The sequence below is a fragment of the Melanaphis sacchari genome, unplaced genomic scaffold (assembly GCF_002803265.2).
Source record: "Melanaphis sacchari strain LSU unplaced genomic scaffold, SCAv2.0 Contig44_pilon_pilon, whole genome shotgun sequence".
Lineage (NCBI taxonomy): Eukaryota > Metazoa > Arthropoda > Insecta > Hemiptera > Aphididae > Melanaphis > Melanaphis sacchari.
The window spans coordinates 945,593-961,043 of record NW_020271295.1 but is presented as its reverse complement, the minus strand read 5'-3'; the positions used below and the strand labels follow the sequence as shown (position 1 = coordinate 961,043).

The 15,451-nt window shown below is 22.4% G+C and overlaps 1 protein-coding gene across 2 annotated transcripts; it reads left to right on the top strand.

Annotated features, from left to right (window-relative positions):
* The first annotated feature begins 217 nt into the window (after positions 1 to 217).
* On the top strand, positions 218 to 12,626 carry LOC112598001 (nicotinate phosphoribosyltransferase). 2 transcript variants are annotated; one of them, XM_025344293.1, is made up of 15 exons: positions 218 to 767; positions 843 to 989; positions 1,930 to 2,100; positions 4,903 to 5,029; positions 5,669 to 5,752; positions 5,814 to 5,941; positions 8,701 to 8,819; positions 10,068 to 10,261; positions 10,854 to 10,901; positions 11,228 to 11,368; positions 11,440 to 11,564; positions 11,635 to 11,778; positions 11,841 to 11,977; positions 12,046 to 12,174; positions 12,246 to 12,626. In XM_025344293.1, the coding sequence occupies exons 2-15, from the start codon at positions 914 to 916 to the stop codon at positions 12,321 to 12,323; spliced, it is 1,701 nt and encodes a 566-aa protein (XP_025200078.1). In that variant the 5' UTR covers positions 218 to 767; positions 843 to 913; the 3' UTR covers positions 12,324 to 12,626. The 2 variants fall into 2 exon arrangements, with proteins under 2 accessions (XP_025200078.1, XP_025200080.1); XM_025344295.1 differs by lacking the exon at positions 10,854 to 10,901 and having other exon boundaries at positions 220 to 767; positions 12,246 to 12,625.
* The last annotated feature ends 2,825 nt before the right edge of the window (positions 12,627 to 15,451 follow it).

Below are 15,451 nucleotides of genomic sequence, written 5' to 3'. Positions count from 1 at the left end.
TATAAAATACTGGAATTTGAATATCTCATATTCTCATAATATTTTAATGACTTACAACTTTATACCAATATATTCATGGATATCTTTATTACCATGGTAGGTATATTTTTATTTTTCCTATCATTTTGTGTAATAATATTTATTGTCCCATATTACAAGATCCTTATCATTTATCAACCTTGAGCTCCTAGACTGTGTGTTGTTGTTAGCAATTATCTATAATATTCTCATTTTGTGATCTCAATAACTAAAAATATCTCATATTATTGTTCACTTCATGGTATTGCGCGCCACAATGTGTTACCGCGCATAATAATTGTTCGAATTCAGATAAAATATATCATAATATTCATAATACAAATTATCAGTTTTTAAATTTTTTTTTTAATGAGTAGGTAAATGACTAAATTTTCTCTAGGTATATCAATGTTCTAATTAATCGTTCATTCGTGCCGAGTGTTAGCAAATGGCAATGGCAGTTACTGGGCAATGAACATTGAACACAACATACATAATTTGCGTGTTGACAAAACGTGCGCTCCTATAGGCTATAATGTGAATGAGTGGAATTGTGTTTCGTTCGGACTTTGGTGGTTCAGGCTGTTTAGAGTGATGTACGCGGTTTAGACTTAAGAATTATCAGCATTCACTATTCGTTTTCGCCTTTCAGTCGTCCTGTGTGAGCGCTTGTGTGCGGTCGTCTGTTATTGTTGATCTATATTTTCGTTACATGTGTTTTCGTTAATGGAGTGTGGACAACTGCTCAGGTATTTCATAACACAATTTACATAACAATGTATAGTTACGTACATGAATAATTTTTTATGTAATTATTATTTAAGGTGATACTTAAGAAATTATTTTAAGCTTACCGTTCATCTTGAGACATTTGCTATAATATTCAATTTGCACAATGAGTTTTGATAAAAGCAACAATGTCCATACACGACTTCAAGTCCACAACTGTGTTGTGCAGCCTTTACTCACAGGTAACAAACAAACAGGATGTTTTATTATCTGTTCTCATTTCTGTTTCATAAAATTATACATTTATTATTAGTAATTTAAAATGTTTACGATTAATATCATAATATAAAAATTAAAACTACAGTGTAACCTCTGAATATTGGTACTATTAGTCATCAAAATTTTGTTGACTTTTCAAAAAGGGAAACATTTTTGAAAATCATAAAGAGTAAAAGTGTAAAAAGAAAAAATATCCATTAGAGCTAAGGTTAAATTATAATATTATTTTATGTTTCAATGAAATAATAATTTTAATATTTTATCAATACATATTTGAAATAATATAAAAAAAAAAGAATAAATACAATTCGAATAGGTATGAAAAAATTGGGTTTTTATAATAATTATGATGTGATTTTTCAATTATTATTTATTTTTTATCCTTGAAAATTTGCAAGCCCGTGAATTAATTATAGTGAAAATGTGTGGTGAAATTATAGTCATTTTTTAGATAAATATTTGGGTAATTTCTAAATTATCTTTTTTTAAATTTTGGCCAAAAATAAATTAGGTATTACCTATTTAATTTTTTTAATTTTTAATTTTGTTGCTTAATGACTTTAATTAGGTACAAATATTTTAAAGATTAGTTGATATACAGTAATTATTATAAGAACTATTTTTTAGTATTAAATTTAAAATAAATGTAAAATTGGTTTTTGATAATGGTTTTATTTTTATTTTTAAAAGCAAAACCTTGTAATTATGTTCTGGCCTTAAAGAATATGTATTTAGAGTCGCTATATTTTATGCTATATCACTAGTCCACTTTCACTAATTAACTCTTTATTTTTAGCTAATATTTTAACATAAAGCTTTAATAACTGGTATGGTTTTAAATGTTCTTTGACTGAATTTATTATTCATATAAGTAATTCTTTTTTTTTTTTTTTTGCTTATTAGATTTATATCAAATTACTATGGCTTATGCATATTGGAAATCAGAAAAAACATCAGATACAGCTGTATTTGATTTATTTTTTCGCCAGAATCCATTCCAAGGTGAGTTTACCATATTTGGCGGTTTGGAGGAATGCTTAAGATTTTTGGAAAATTTCAGTTATTCTGACAGTGGTAAGTTTTTTGAAACATTTTATTTTTAGTTAATTTTAATTGTATATATTTAACTAAAAATTAGAAAATAAATTTAAAAACACACACTTAAAAATTTTATATTTATAGTCATTTTAAAACTGTATATTTGTGAAAGTACTTAAAAATACCTATTTATTTTTATTTTCATCATAAAAAAGTATAATGAGTGATATTGGTGTCTTCAAAATAGTTGTTTGGTACATCATTTTTAAATTTAGTCACTTCAGTTTACTGTGGTAATGATAATAGGATCGCTTAGAAATTACTTTGTAAATATATTTAAGTATACCTATTTTATTGATGAATTATCATTCTTTTTAAAAATACATTAACATTTTTTTTAAAACCATTAAAACAAACTATTAAAACGTATAAATTAATTAAAAAGTATTTAACAGAAGTTGAAATTTAGTATACCTACCTTTAAATTAATGATTTATTAATTGAATTTAATGTCGGTTTTATTTAATATACTATGAAATTGAAATCTTAATTTGTATTAAAATTGAGTAGAAATTATTTTATTTTCAGTTTTAAATTTTTGAAAAAGTTGTCCATTAAATATTGGTAGCCTATCTTTAAGATTTTATGAATAGTGGATACATAGAGCACATATTTATTAAAATATAATATTAATAATATTAACACTAAATTACTTTTATAATTTTTTTAATAGTTTATAAAAATTGACATCAACCTTTATTAAAGTTGGCTCTTTTATTGAATTTTAGTGATATTAGTATAAATCAAAACCAAATCTACCAACATGATATTACAAATGTATGGATTTTTTTTTAATTAAATAATATTGTTTTTACTTATTTTATTATTGGTCCATGGTTTTTGTCAAATGTGTTGTTTTTAAATACATTAATAGATGATACCCAGAGTATTAGATATAATGTTTTTAATATATAAATGTTATAAAATCAATATTTCATTCATTTAAAATAAATACATTTTTAAAATATGTTTTAAGTTAGTTGATGATTTATGATGAATGTTTTGGTTAATATATTTATTGAAATGGGTCTTTTGTATTAATGGTTTATATATTTTTGACTAAATTTTAAGTATTTGAATTCATTATTAAAATTATCAATAATATTTTAGTTTTAGTTCTTCTGTTTGATAAACGATTTTACTTAAACCATTTTTTTTTTTTTATAACGTGATATACTATATAGTTTACCATCATAAAAAAATTTCAATTATGTTACTCAATTAAATATATGTTAATTATAAAAAAAAATTTTTTTTTGATAAAATCTTGTTAATATTGAAGTTTGTTTAAATCTCTTGCACAAAATTATTGAAATAAAAGTTATTATTCTATATTCATTGATGTCAACAATAATAAATACAAAATATAATTAAATGTGTATTACAAAAATTATTTAATGAAAAATTCTTATTTACTAAGTTATATATATTTATTTACCATTAGGTATTATAATATGATCTATTTCATTAGGTTGAAATATTCATTATTTTTTTATTTAAATGTTTTAGAATTGTACTTAACTTTCCTTTATTTTATTCACAGATGTTATTTACTTTTATTTCTTAGTACATTTGTTTAATGGCTTAATACATTAGTAATTGGTATTAAATTTTCTTTATACTGTAAAATGATTTATTTCTGATATACGTAAAAAGAAATGTTAGTTATTTATGCTAATTAATTAAATACTATGTATAACAGTGATAAACAATGGCACACTAAATGACAGTATAACAAGACTTTTATCAAGATAAAATATTATAAAATTTATTAAATAAAGTAATGAAATGTTTTATCAAAATTATCAAGTTTTAATATTCTAATATTGTATAGATTATATGTCTATTATATACTATTATTGTATATTATTATTGCAATTTTCTTGTTATTCTGAGATAACATTTAAATAAAACAAAATTGGCATTATAAACATTGACTAATGATTTTTGATTTAAGTGTATGGACATTTTTATTGGTGACTGTCAGCATTCATCATTTGTAGACATTCATAGTAATATTTATATGTATAATAAGAAAGATATAGGTAATCATGTTCTTGGATATTTTATTTGTTAAATATATTATAATTGTTATCTAATTTTTAGTTATAAAAAAAAATGTAAAATATTCATATCACATACATTCATATAAATCGTATCTAAAGAAGTAAATCAAAAAAAAATTGAAATAAAAAATATGGTGTCCAGATATGATTTTATTACTAAATGTTTTTTCATATTTTAAATTTATAATAAATACTAATAAACATGAATGAATAAACATCTTTTTTGTTAGTTGTTTGGTTGGTCTTCTAGGAAAACTTATGGTAGGTATAGTTAACTTCATCAAAATAGTAAAAATAGTAAATTATTTAAAAATTTTAAAAATTAAAAGCTTAAATTAAGATTTATTTATTTAAATATTATTTTCATTATTTTAAAATAGGTTATTTTGTATGTAGCTGATAGCTGAACTATAATATTATGTATACTTTATAGTGTATATAATTTATTGTATTATTATGAACAATTGTTATTATTAGAGTGAATTGCCTTGTTATCAAAATTAAAATTAAAATTGTGCTGGTATTTATTTGCAATATTTTAATTTCTATGCAAGTTTTAGGTATATAAAAATTGCAATTTATTAATATTCATATTTTTCAGAGAAATTGAAATGTTGCTAATGTGAATATACAAACATAGATAATGTTCTTAACTTTAAGTTTTATAATATTTATTCATATACGAAAGTAAAAACTAATTATGTATTTTCAGATATTGAATATTTAAAAAGAACATTACCACCAACAATTGAACAATCATTTTTTGGATATCTAAAGGAATTGACTGCTAAAGACGTAAAATTATATGCTATCGATGAAGGTTCAGTTGTGTTTCCAAGGTAATTGAAAAGAAAATGTAAATTGTATTATTATTCAAGTATGTATTGGCACTTTTAGATTAAACAGGTTTTAGTTATGTATATAAATAATAAGTAATTATTATTGTGCTTTACTGTATACTGCATAACATAAATTTGGGTCATTGATATAAAAATATTAATAGGCATTTAAAGTTTTTGTTATAATTCTTTTTCTTGTAATTTTTTGTTTTGGGTATTTTTTATTCCCTAGTAATGCATTTGATTTGAGAACTACTTATTTATGATCATTGATTAATATAATCACTTTCTTAAAATTAAATCACAACATAAAAGTTAATGTCATTACTATTGCTTAATAGAGTTAAACTTTGAATAAATTAAATCAAAATATTGTGTGTATCAATATAATTACTTTAAGCAGTACCATTGGTTATAGACTTAATAATAATACTAATATATTATAGTATAATAATTATTATAATATAATATTATATATTCTATAATTTTATAAATTCTATAATCAATGGCAGTACCTCTACAATCTTATATTATACTCATTTTTAAATTTTTATTGCTATAACTGTATTTTAGCTTACAAATTGTTTAAATTTGTTTTATGTTTTAGAATAAAGAATTAATTTAGTATTTTATTTTCAGAGTGCCTTTAATTCGAGTCGAAGGACCTTTAATTGTTGTCCAACTTCTAGAAACTACTTTATTAACATTGGTCAACTTCTCTAGGTATTGATTGTTAATAAAATATAGATATGTATACATTTAAATTTTTTATAATATTGTTTAGCTTAATGGCAACAAATGCAGCTCGATACAGAATGGCAGCAGGTGATAATGTATCATTATTAGAATTTGGATTAAGGCGAGCCCAAGGTCCTGATGGTGGTTTGTCTGCTTCTAAGTATGCATACATTGGTATGTAATTTTAACTTTAATAACAAAAAAAATAGTCATGCATTATCAATTATTACAATCACAATTTGCTAGTGTGCTGGGTACTGGTTGAACTTGGTTATTGATTGCAATATAAGCAATGTCAGGCAGTGACTGGTACCAAGTGAATTATGACTAGATATGTGTTTTATTACTCACCAGTAATCAACACTAACTTGAACTCAAACTTATTTTGTTTTGTGTGATTTTAACACGAATACCTTAAGTAAATGACTTAAAATACATTTTTAATAAACTTTAATTTTTATTTTCTGACAGGTTATAAATTACTTTATAAGTTAATAAATATTTTTGTAGTTATTACTGTATAGTTTTATTATTTGAAGTACTTAATGGGATGGATAAACAAATTTAATTTTTAGATTTTTACTATAGAGAATTTTTGTAGTAATATTAATTGAGTTATAATTCAAATAATTTTAAATTTAAATTATATCATAACAAAAAATAAAAAAATAAAATAAAATAAAATACATTTTTTTAATTTATGTGAATAATATTAAATATAAATACCATATAAATGTATCTTTATAAACGTTAAAATATTTTACTATTAAACAATATTTATCAAAAATCTGTTAAATTATTTCAATATATTATAATGAATTAATTATTAGTTTTAAAATTTTTATATAAATTTGAATTAATTAGTTAATAGTAAAAAAAATAAAAAAAACTTATTTATATAACAGTAAAATTAAAATTGAATTAATGCTTTTATTATTTTATAAATATTGAATTATTGCCAGTGTTTTTATTGGTGATTACTTTGTGTGACAATTAATATAAAATTACCTTAATATTTTTATTTTAACATAAACTAAGACAATGCTAGAATATTGAAATTGTGTTAAAAATTGTGTTTATAGAATATAATTTTTCGATTTTCTGAGTTATTTTAAAATAAATTAATGCATTTTATCCATATTTTTTTTTAAATAGAAATAAAAATTATTGCCTCCTAATTTAATATAATTATCAACATACTACTTACTATTTGCTTTGAGATAAGCAAAGTGAGATAATTGCTTAATACCTAATCTTTATTTGTCCATAATTTTTCATTGAATTTTATTACATAAATTCTTTAAGTTGTTTAATATTATATTGTATCATATTATGTAATAGTGTAATACTAAAAATAAAATAACAAAGAGCCTTCTACCCTGATTTTCATTCCAATAATAAATTATGACTTTCAATAAACTATATAAAGCTGATAAAAAAAATATTATTTTTATTTCAATCAAAGTAACTTTTGTATGTTTTTACATAATTTTTTAATGCTTATGGTAAGGTGTTAATTTTTTTTTGGTTTTAAAATGAACATTATTTAATTTATGTTTTCTGTATTACTAATTCTAATTTCATAATTTTTTATGGTTCATTGTGAATTAAAATTATAAATAATATTAGTTATTTTGAATTCCAGTATAGCACATGTATTTCTATTTTTCCACTGACTTGTTATTATATCCTAATTATTAAGAAAAGTACTGGAAATTTCTTTTTATGATCTATATGATATAACTTTACTTCCCTCAGATTTTGAAATTAATTAATAATATATGAATGAGTTGTTCACTTACACCTCTTATTAATGTCTATCATCCGCTTCTTGAAAAAATGCAAAGTTTTATCAACTATTGTTCTTGCAAAATATAGTTTTAAAATTGAAAATAATATAACTATTAATTTAAAATTGTTTTGGAAGTGAGCGTATACTTTTACCATCAGACACAATGATTTAATAGATATTATGTACATTTATATTTTAAATAATAATATCAACTGCTCAGTTATTTTAGATTTAATTGATTTAGAATTCCTAATAAGAATACATGTAATTTTGATTTGTTCTATGTACTTAAATGTAAAACAAAGTGTAGCAATAATTCATTTTTCTCAAGCTTTCTTGAGAGTATGTTTGTATACTTTTATTATACATATATATTTTTTCCTTGTTTTTCTGTTGGTTTTATTTGTATTATTATCACTATGACTCTGATTGTTGATGCGTCAATAAATATGAAATGCTTTGTTAAAGAGCTTATGGTTGTTGATTTATATATAAATAAATATAAAAATAATTGTTTTATTTAAGTATTTGTTAAATTAATAACTAAATAATTGTAAAAACTTGAAAATGTCATTATTTATAAAAACTAATTTTATACAGCATTATTTTATAGTGCCTGACATCAATCATTGTTTGTTTCACAAAAGAAAGGTGCCATGTTTCGACAAAAACTGTATATTCTTGTGCATCCCTATGCTGCTCTGCGCCTAATAACCCACCACAACTGACTTGGCACCAGTTTGTAGCTCAGCAAAACAGTACCTTTCTTTCGTGAGATAGACCATGGGTATAATAAAATATTTACTTAGAAGTGATATGTAATATTTTTGCCAAAAATCAGATTGATTAACCTACTAAAAAATTTTTAACAGAATAAACACTATTAACTATTCTTATAAATAGCAGAAATCCATTCATCTCCTTCAATTAGAATTGTTTTTCATTAATAATTTTATTTTATTATTAAATTCATATTTGACTTATTTATTGCTATAACCTACTCAATGATAGTTTACTCGCAATCTATATCAGCATGAACTTCCTAGTTTTTCTTTTATATATATAAAATAAAATAATTGTGTAGTATTGTATAATTTTATGATGTATGATGAATAAATTTTTTTATACTTTTATTCTTTAGGAGGATTTGATGGAACAAGCAATTTACTTGCTGGAAAAATGTTTAATATACCAGTTAAAGGAACTCATGCTCATGCATACATAACATCATTTTCTAATCCTAATGAACTGAAAACCAAGGTACTAAAATAAAGCTTAAATTATTAAATTTGTACCTATTTTAAACATGGTTTTAAAATTTGTTTTTAAGTACTAATAAATAATAAAACATTTGAAGATAAGTTAAAAAAATATAAATATAGATGATTAAGTATTTTATAATTTAATATTTATATTTTTCAATACAGGGACTTTTTTTTTTTATATATTTCTGTTTGATCAAAAACTAACTGTTGTATACTTTTTAAATATTTTTGACAATTATTGCTTATTTTTCCTTACAGTTAAAAATACTTAATGCAAATCAATAAATTATGTCTCCAAAATATCATATAAATTAAACATGCATTTTAAAGTTACTTAATAAAACTATTTTAAGTTCTGTTTCAGTTCCCCATTTATAAAATTCGTCCTAAAAAACGGAATATGCCCTTAAGTCACAATGAACAACGTTTCAATCCCCATTTATTCTGAAGTTAAATATAAATATCTTGGTCTTATCCTTGACAAAAAACTAACTTGGAGTTCTCATATAAAAAAAAAAAAAATCCCTTATTACCTTCTAAAATCCCTACTTAAATTTAAAATTAATATTACAATCAAATTATTAATTTACAAATTCTTCAATCATGGATAGTTGCTAAATCTTCCAACATCCAATCTATTCAAGCCTTCCAGTCAATATGCGTCCGCCTAATTTCTTCTACACCCTGGTACATTACTAACTATAACCTTTACAATGATTTTCAAATTCAAAATCATAAACAAATCTATAAAACTACACTAGATTTTATAATTAACTTCAATTATACACAAATCTATTAATCACTAAAATTTCATTGAACACACTTCCAAATAATCTGCTCTGTAGATTGAAAAGAAATGGTGTTGGGACCTTTTTCATAAGTACTTGAGTAAATAAGTGCTGAGTGTTACTATACCAGGTAACATTTTCCTAATCTTAAAATGTCACTGTTTTTATTATTACATTGTGGGTGTTAGCATTGGGTAACTTTCTTAATCTTATGATTCATGTTAATTATATTCTATATCACTTATCAAACCTACTTATTTTATAAAACTATATAGATTATAGATTTATTTAAAAAAAATAATAAAGTCCTGTTTTTACCATAAAAAAGAAAAAATTTCCTCTGTTTCAATATGATTTGTATTTATTTTTTAACATATTGAAAAAAAAATTAAAAATATATATTTTCAGTGAAATACCTCAATTTATTATATTGTCTCCCCCTTTTTCTTTTATAGACTTTAATTAATCTAAATAATGGCAAAGAACAAGATTTGATTGACTTGACTTTATCATGGCGTACTACATTATCAAGTCTTTTACACATATCTGAAAGCCAAGCATCTGATGGAGAACTGGCTGCTCTTGTTTCATTTGCAATTGCTTTTCCAGAAGGTTTTGTAGCACTCATAGATACTTATGATGTAAACAAGTGAGTTATTGTAATTTTTACAATAAATATTAGACGATTCACCTAAATTATGATATTTAGGTGATTCATCTAATATACCATAGCCAGTTTTCTTTGGTTTTTTTTTTTTTTTTGCTTTAAATGTAAGTTTTAGGATACTTAAGGGTATACAATTATTGTATATTTGTATTTTTTTACAATTTATAATTAACACAAATATATATATATATATATTGTAATAATTTTAACTTCAGCTAATATTTTTATTTGTGCTTTTGTTTACATATTCGAATTTATGGCATGTCTATTTTTGTCAAGTGAAATTTTAAAGTAATACGATTAAAACACTTAAATATTCCAAAAGTTAGATTTTTAAATAATTATAAAAAATAATAACTGATAAAATAAAATAAATAGTGTTTAATTCTTAGTTATTTGGGAAGTATAATGTTAGATAAGTTTAGATTACATACACAAGAAAAAGTTTATCATTGAGCATTTCAGTAAATTTCAACTTTTCCTTTTCCTTTAAAGTGGCCAAGACATATAGCAATCTTAAAATATCAAACCTACAAAAATTAGTTAGTGTTTTTTTCTGTTCTAAATATTACAGGTGGCATTTCTTAGGACCAAAAGAACTACCTGTCATTTCAAGTTTTGGGTAAGAATTCCCATTATCCATTATTCGCATGTGTTTGACCTTGGGAGAAGCGCTGATTGCTTTTTATGTGTTTGTTAACTCTAAATACAATAATAATATTAAAATTATATTCCATATCCATACTTCACATATATCCATTACAATTTTTACATTTACAGCATGTAAAAATCCACAAATCATTTTTGGTCATAAACGCATGCTTGATTAGGTTCAGTGGTTTGCACTGGTTGAATATAATAACTATTTTAATGTATAGTTATAGTTTTTAGAATTAGATATTAATTCATATAATATTATTGTATTTTAAATTATTTTTTTAATTTTAGAAGTGGAATTTTGAACTTCTGTGCTGTAGCCTTGGCATTAAATGATCTTGGTTACAAAGCTATTGGTGTTAGAATTGATAGTGGTGACTTAGCATATCTGTCAAATAAATCTCGTGAAATTTTTGTGAAAGTTGCTAATGAGTAAGTAAATTATTTATTTTTTTAAAGAAAGAAAGAAAAATGTCAAAATAAATTCTGTTAATGCTGTATAGGTATAATATACCTTGGTTTGCTAATTTAACAATAATTGCTTCAAATGACATCAACGAAGAAACTATTTGGAGTTTAAATGATCAAAAACATAGTATTGACTGTTTTGGAATTGGAACTCATCTTGGTAAATTAGAATTATACTTTAAATAATTATATCATTTCAAATAATTGTGGACTGAATATTTTGAAAATAGTTACATGTCAAAGGCAACCAGCTCTGGGTTGTGTGTATAAATTAGTTGAAGTAAATGGCACACCACGAATTAAATTAAGTCAAGACGGTAGCAAAATTACAATGCCTGGTAAAAAAGATGCTTTTCGGCTATATGGTGCTGATGGTATGTAAACTCAGAATTTTACATTTGTATGATTTAGTACTATTTATTTTAATTATTCCTAGGATTTGCTTTGATAGACTTGTTGAAAAAGTCTGTTGAAGATCCACCAATAGCCCAAACAAAACTTCTTTGCAGACATCCGTTTGATCAAAAGAAGAGAGCGTTTGTGGTACCATCTACTATAAAACCATTATACAAAGTAAATTTTAAATTCAGTCTTATAATATATTAGTTAGTGTTTATTTATATTTTATTGTATTCATGTAGGTTTATTGGGAAAATGGACGTATAATGCAACGATTACCAGATTTAAGTGAGGTCCGAGAACATGTCAAAGAATCTTTAAGAACATTACGCCCTGACATCAAAAGAAATCTCAATCCTACTCCTTATAAAGTATTTTTCTAAAATTATACTTAAAATATTTAAATTTATAATAATTATTTATTTATCATTAAAAAAAATAGGTGTCCGTGTCAGATGATTTGTATGAATTTATGCATGAACTTTGGATGCGAAACACTCCAATTGGAGAATTGTCATGATGTGAAGTTTAATTTAAATTGACCAACTGTTATCAATTGACAAAGTTAATTTCAGAATAATCTCAACAACACGCTTAAATGCACACTTTATTTATACACAAGCTTTTAAGTGTGACTCAAAGTGAATTAATTTTGAGATTAAAGATTGAACAAATTATCTAACAATTTCAATATGAATATATCTATACATATAACATTTAGACGCCAATGTATTTATTACTTTTGAGCATTAAAGATATGTTTAGGTTATTAAATAGTTATCACAGTTAAAATTACTTAAACTAAATCTGGAAAGAAATCATTAATTTTATTTTGTGATTTTTGAGTATATTTTATTTAACTTATCACAAGGATCATATAATATATAGAAAATGTACATTTATATATTTATTATACAGAAAAATAAAGAATCAAACAATTTCTAGTCTTGACAATAATAATTTATACGAGTACTTAATGCAATTTTTTGTTTATTATCTTATTTATATTAATACCAGAGTGTATGGCATTCCTTTTTTTTTCGTTTTAATTGTATTTTTTTGTGTTCACCTATTTTTTTTTTTGTTAAAAAATAATATTGTTAACACTTAATTTAAGTTTGTTTAGCTTAAAAATTTATGTAGATATTTAGGAAATACAAAAGTTAATTTTTGTAAATTTTTTGGAAAGTTTATTTTTTTACTTGTGTAATTTTGTGATTATTTTAATGTTATAGATATAAACTTTTTGGGTATTTTAGGTAGTTAAATGTTGTTTTTTTTTTTTTTTTTGAGAGATCGAAAGAGCTTATACTTTGTTAATGTTTGAATTAATTGTAGAATAATTACACGTGTTTTTTTAGCATCTCAATTTGTGTTATATTATTTTAATTTGAAATTTCTTTAGTAATTCCATTCTGTATCTGGATAGTATTTGAGAATGTTTCTAAAATATTTCAAGAACATTATTATTTCTCAATTTCTACCCAAACTCTGAATTTGTTTGAGACAATCTATTTAACGAAGGGCATTCATTATTTCAGGAAAACATTAACAGTGATGAAATCATATTTTTTACTTAATTTTAAGTTGTTACTGATAAAGTTTTTGAAAAAAAATCTATATTTCTTACTCTTAATTTTAAGGTTTTTACTTTTTTGAATGACAACTTACATTTTTAATTTTATATTACGAAACAATATAATATTATTTGGAATATTACGATCTATAAAATGGAAATCTTGAACAAGTAGTATATTAACTATAAGTATTCAGAGTTTAAGAAAAGTAGTGGACCAAAACAATTTTTTCAAGATATCTTTTCAATAATACTTGACAATACATAATTTAATTAACTATTTTTAATTTTTCAAGTTGTGACAACAATGTACACATTCATTTGTTGAGTTAAGTATTAAATAGCAATATACCTTAAAACTGAGTTTTTTTTCATTAAATCATGTTAACTCAATGATAATTACTATTAAATGTAAAGAATAAACATGTTTTCTTTTTTTATACTTGAGTTATAGATTGGTATCTCATCTTTAAAGTAATTTATTATATGTGAGTATTAGTGTATTTTTGGGGCTACTTTATGTGTTGGACATGATTTCCTCTTCCCTAACTTAGAAAAATAGTCCAATATATTAGTATTTTATTTATAAAAATATTTGTATCTAAACTGCAAAAATTAAATTAATTTAATTAGAGATTGGATATACTGAAGTATATTTTTAATTGAAGTTTATATTTTGTTTAGAATATTTAAAAATTATTTGAATATTTATAGGCCATTAAGGGATATTTTGGATCCTCTGAAAATTATGCCACTGTTAGTGAGGTATCAATAATTATATTTTATAAGAAATTATATTTCACACAAAGTGGCTAATTGGCTGGTAGGTTTGTGGCTTAAAATAATAAAGCTCTTTAACAAGGGTGTCAAAAAAAAAAAAAAAATGTATTTAAAATATTACAAATTTAAAATTGAGAGTAAAGAAATACTTGTTAATTTTTAAATATCAAAAATATAAATGTAACATAAAATAATAGGGTAGTAGTTCATAATAGTTCTTAATTGATACAAGAATTAAGTCTCACTCACTTATTTGGGAATAAGATAATGGTGTAATATACTATTTAGTGTTTTTGACCATGTAAGCTGATAAAAATAAAAAATAAATTAAAATTTTTATTTATAATTTAATATACTAAAATCTAGAAATTATTTGTATTGTTTACCAAAATATAAATTTAAAGTTCTAGTTATACATAAAAAGTGAAATACAAATTTAATAGTTATTTTCTTTATTTAAATATAAACTCTTTGATAAAATATCTACTTCAAAATTTCACGAGACTTGCAAAACTAACAATTCAACACCACGGGATCAAATTATGTCATTACTAATATTAAGTATAACGATAGATGAAAAAATAAAACAATAATTTTTTAAATATTTATTTATTTTCCTGTGTAAAGATAGAATACATATAAAAATGTCTTAATGAAAATCACAATATTCAATTCTCTAAAGTGTGTTTGTATATTTACATAAATTTAGTTAATTTGGTAAAAAAGTTTTTAAAATTGTGATTCCCATTTTTAATTTAAGTTAGTAGTTAAGAGTAGTACAAAAAATACACATAAAACCAGTTTATAAGTTAGGTATAAATGTGGTAAATAATAAAAATTACAAATATTATTGTATAAACTATATTGATTAATAAATATATATATAAATAAAGTAGTAGGTAGTAGTGTATTACCATTTAATTTCAATGATCATCAGTATAATAATTTAAATTTAATAAAACAAAATTATACTTAATATAATAATTATTAGTTTTTCTTTTACATAAAATTATCACAATCAATTTATATCGAATAATATATTAATTATAAGAATTTATAAAGTTAATTTTATTTATTTTTTTTATAAATTCATTAATATTTTGTAAAAACAGGCTAAGAGTAATGTAAAAAACATGAGCATTATATTGATGAACAGAATATAAATTATATGGTTTAAACTTTAAAATGTACGAATTAAATATTTCTAGGGCAATTTAGGATCATACATTCATTATTCACTCATTATTTCATAAATTTAATAGTTATTAGCAATAGAAAAAATCTAATTTTAC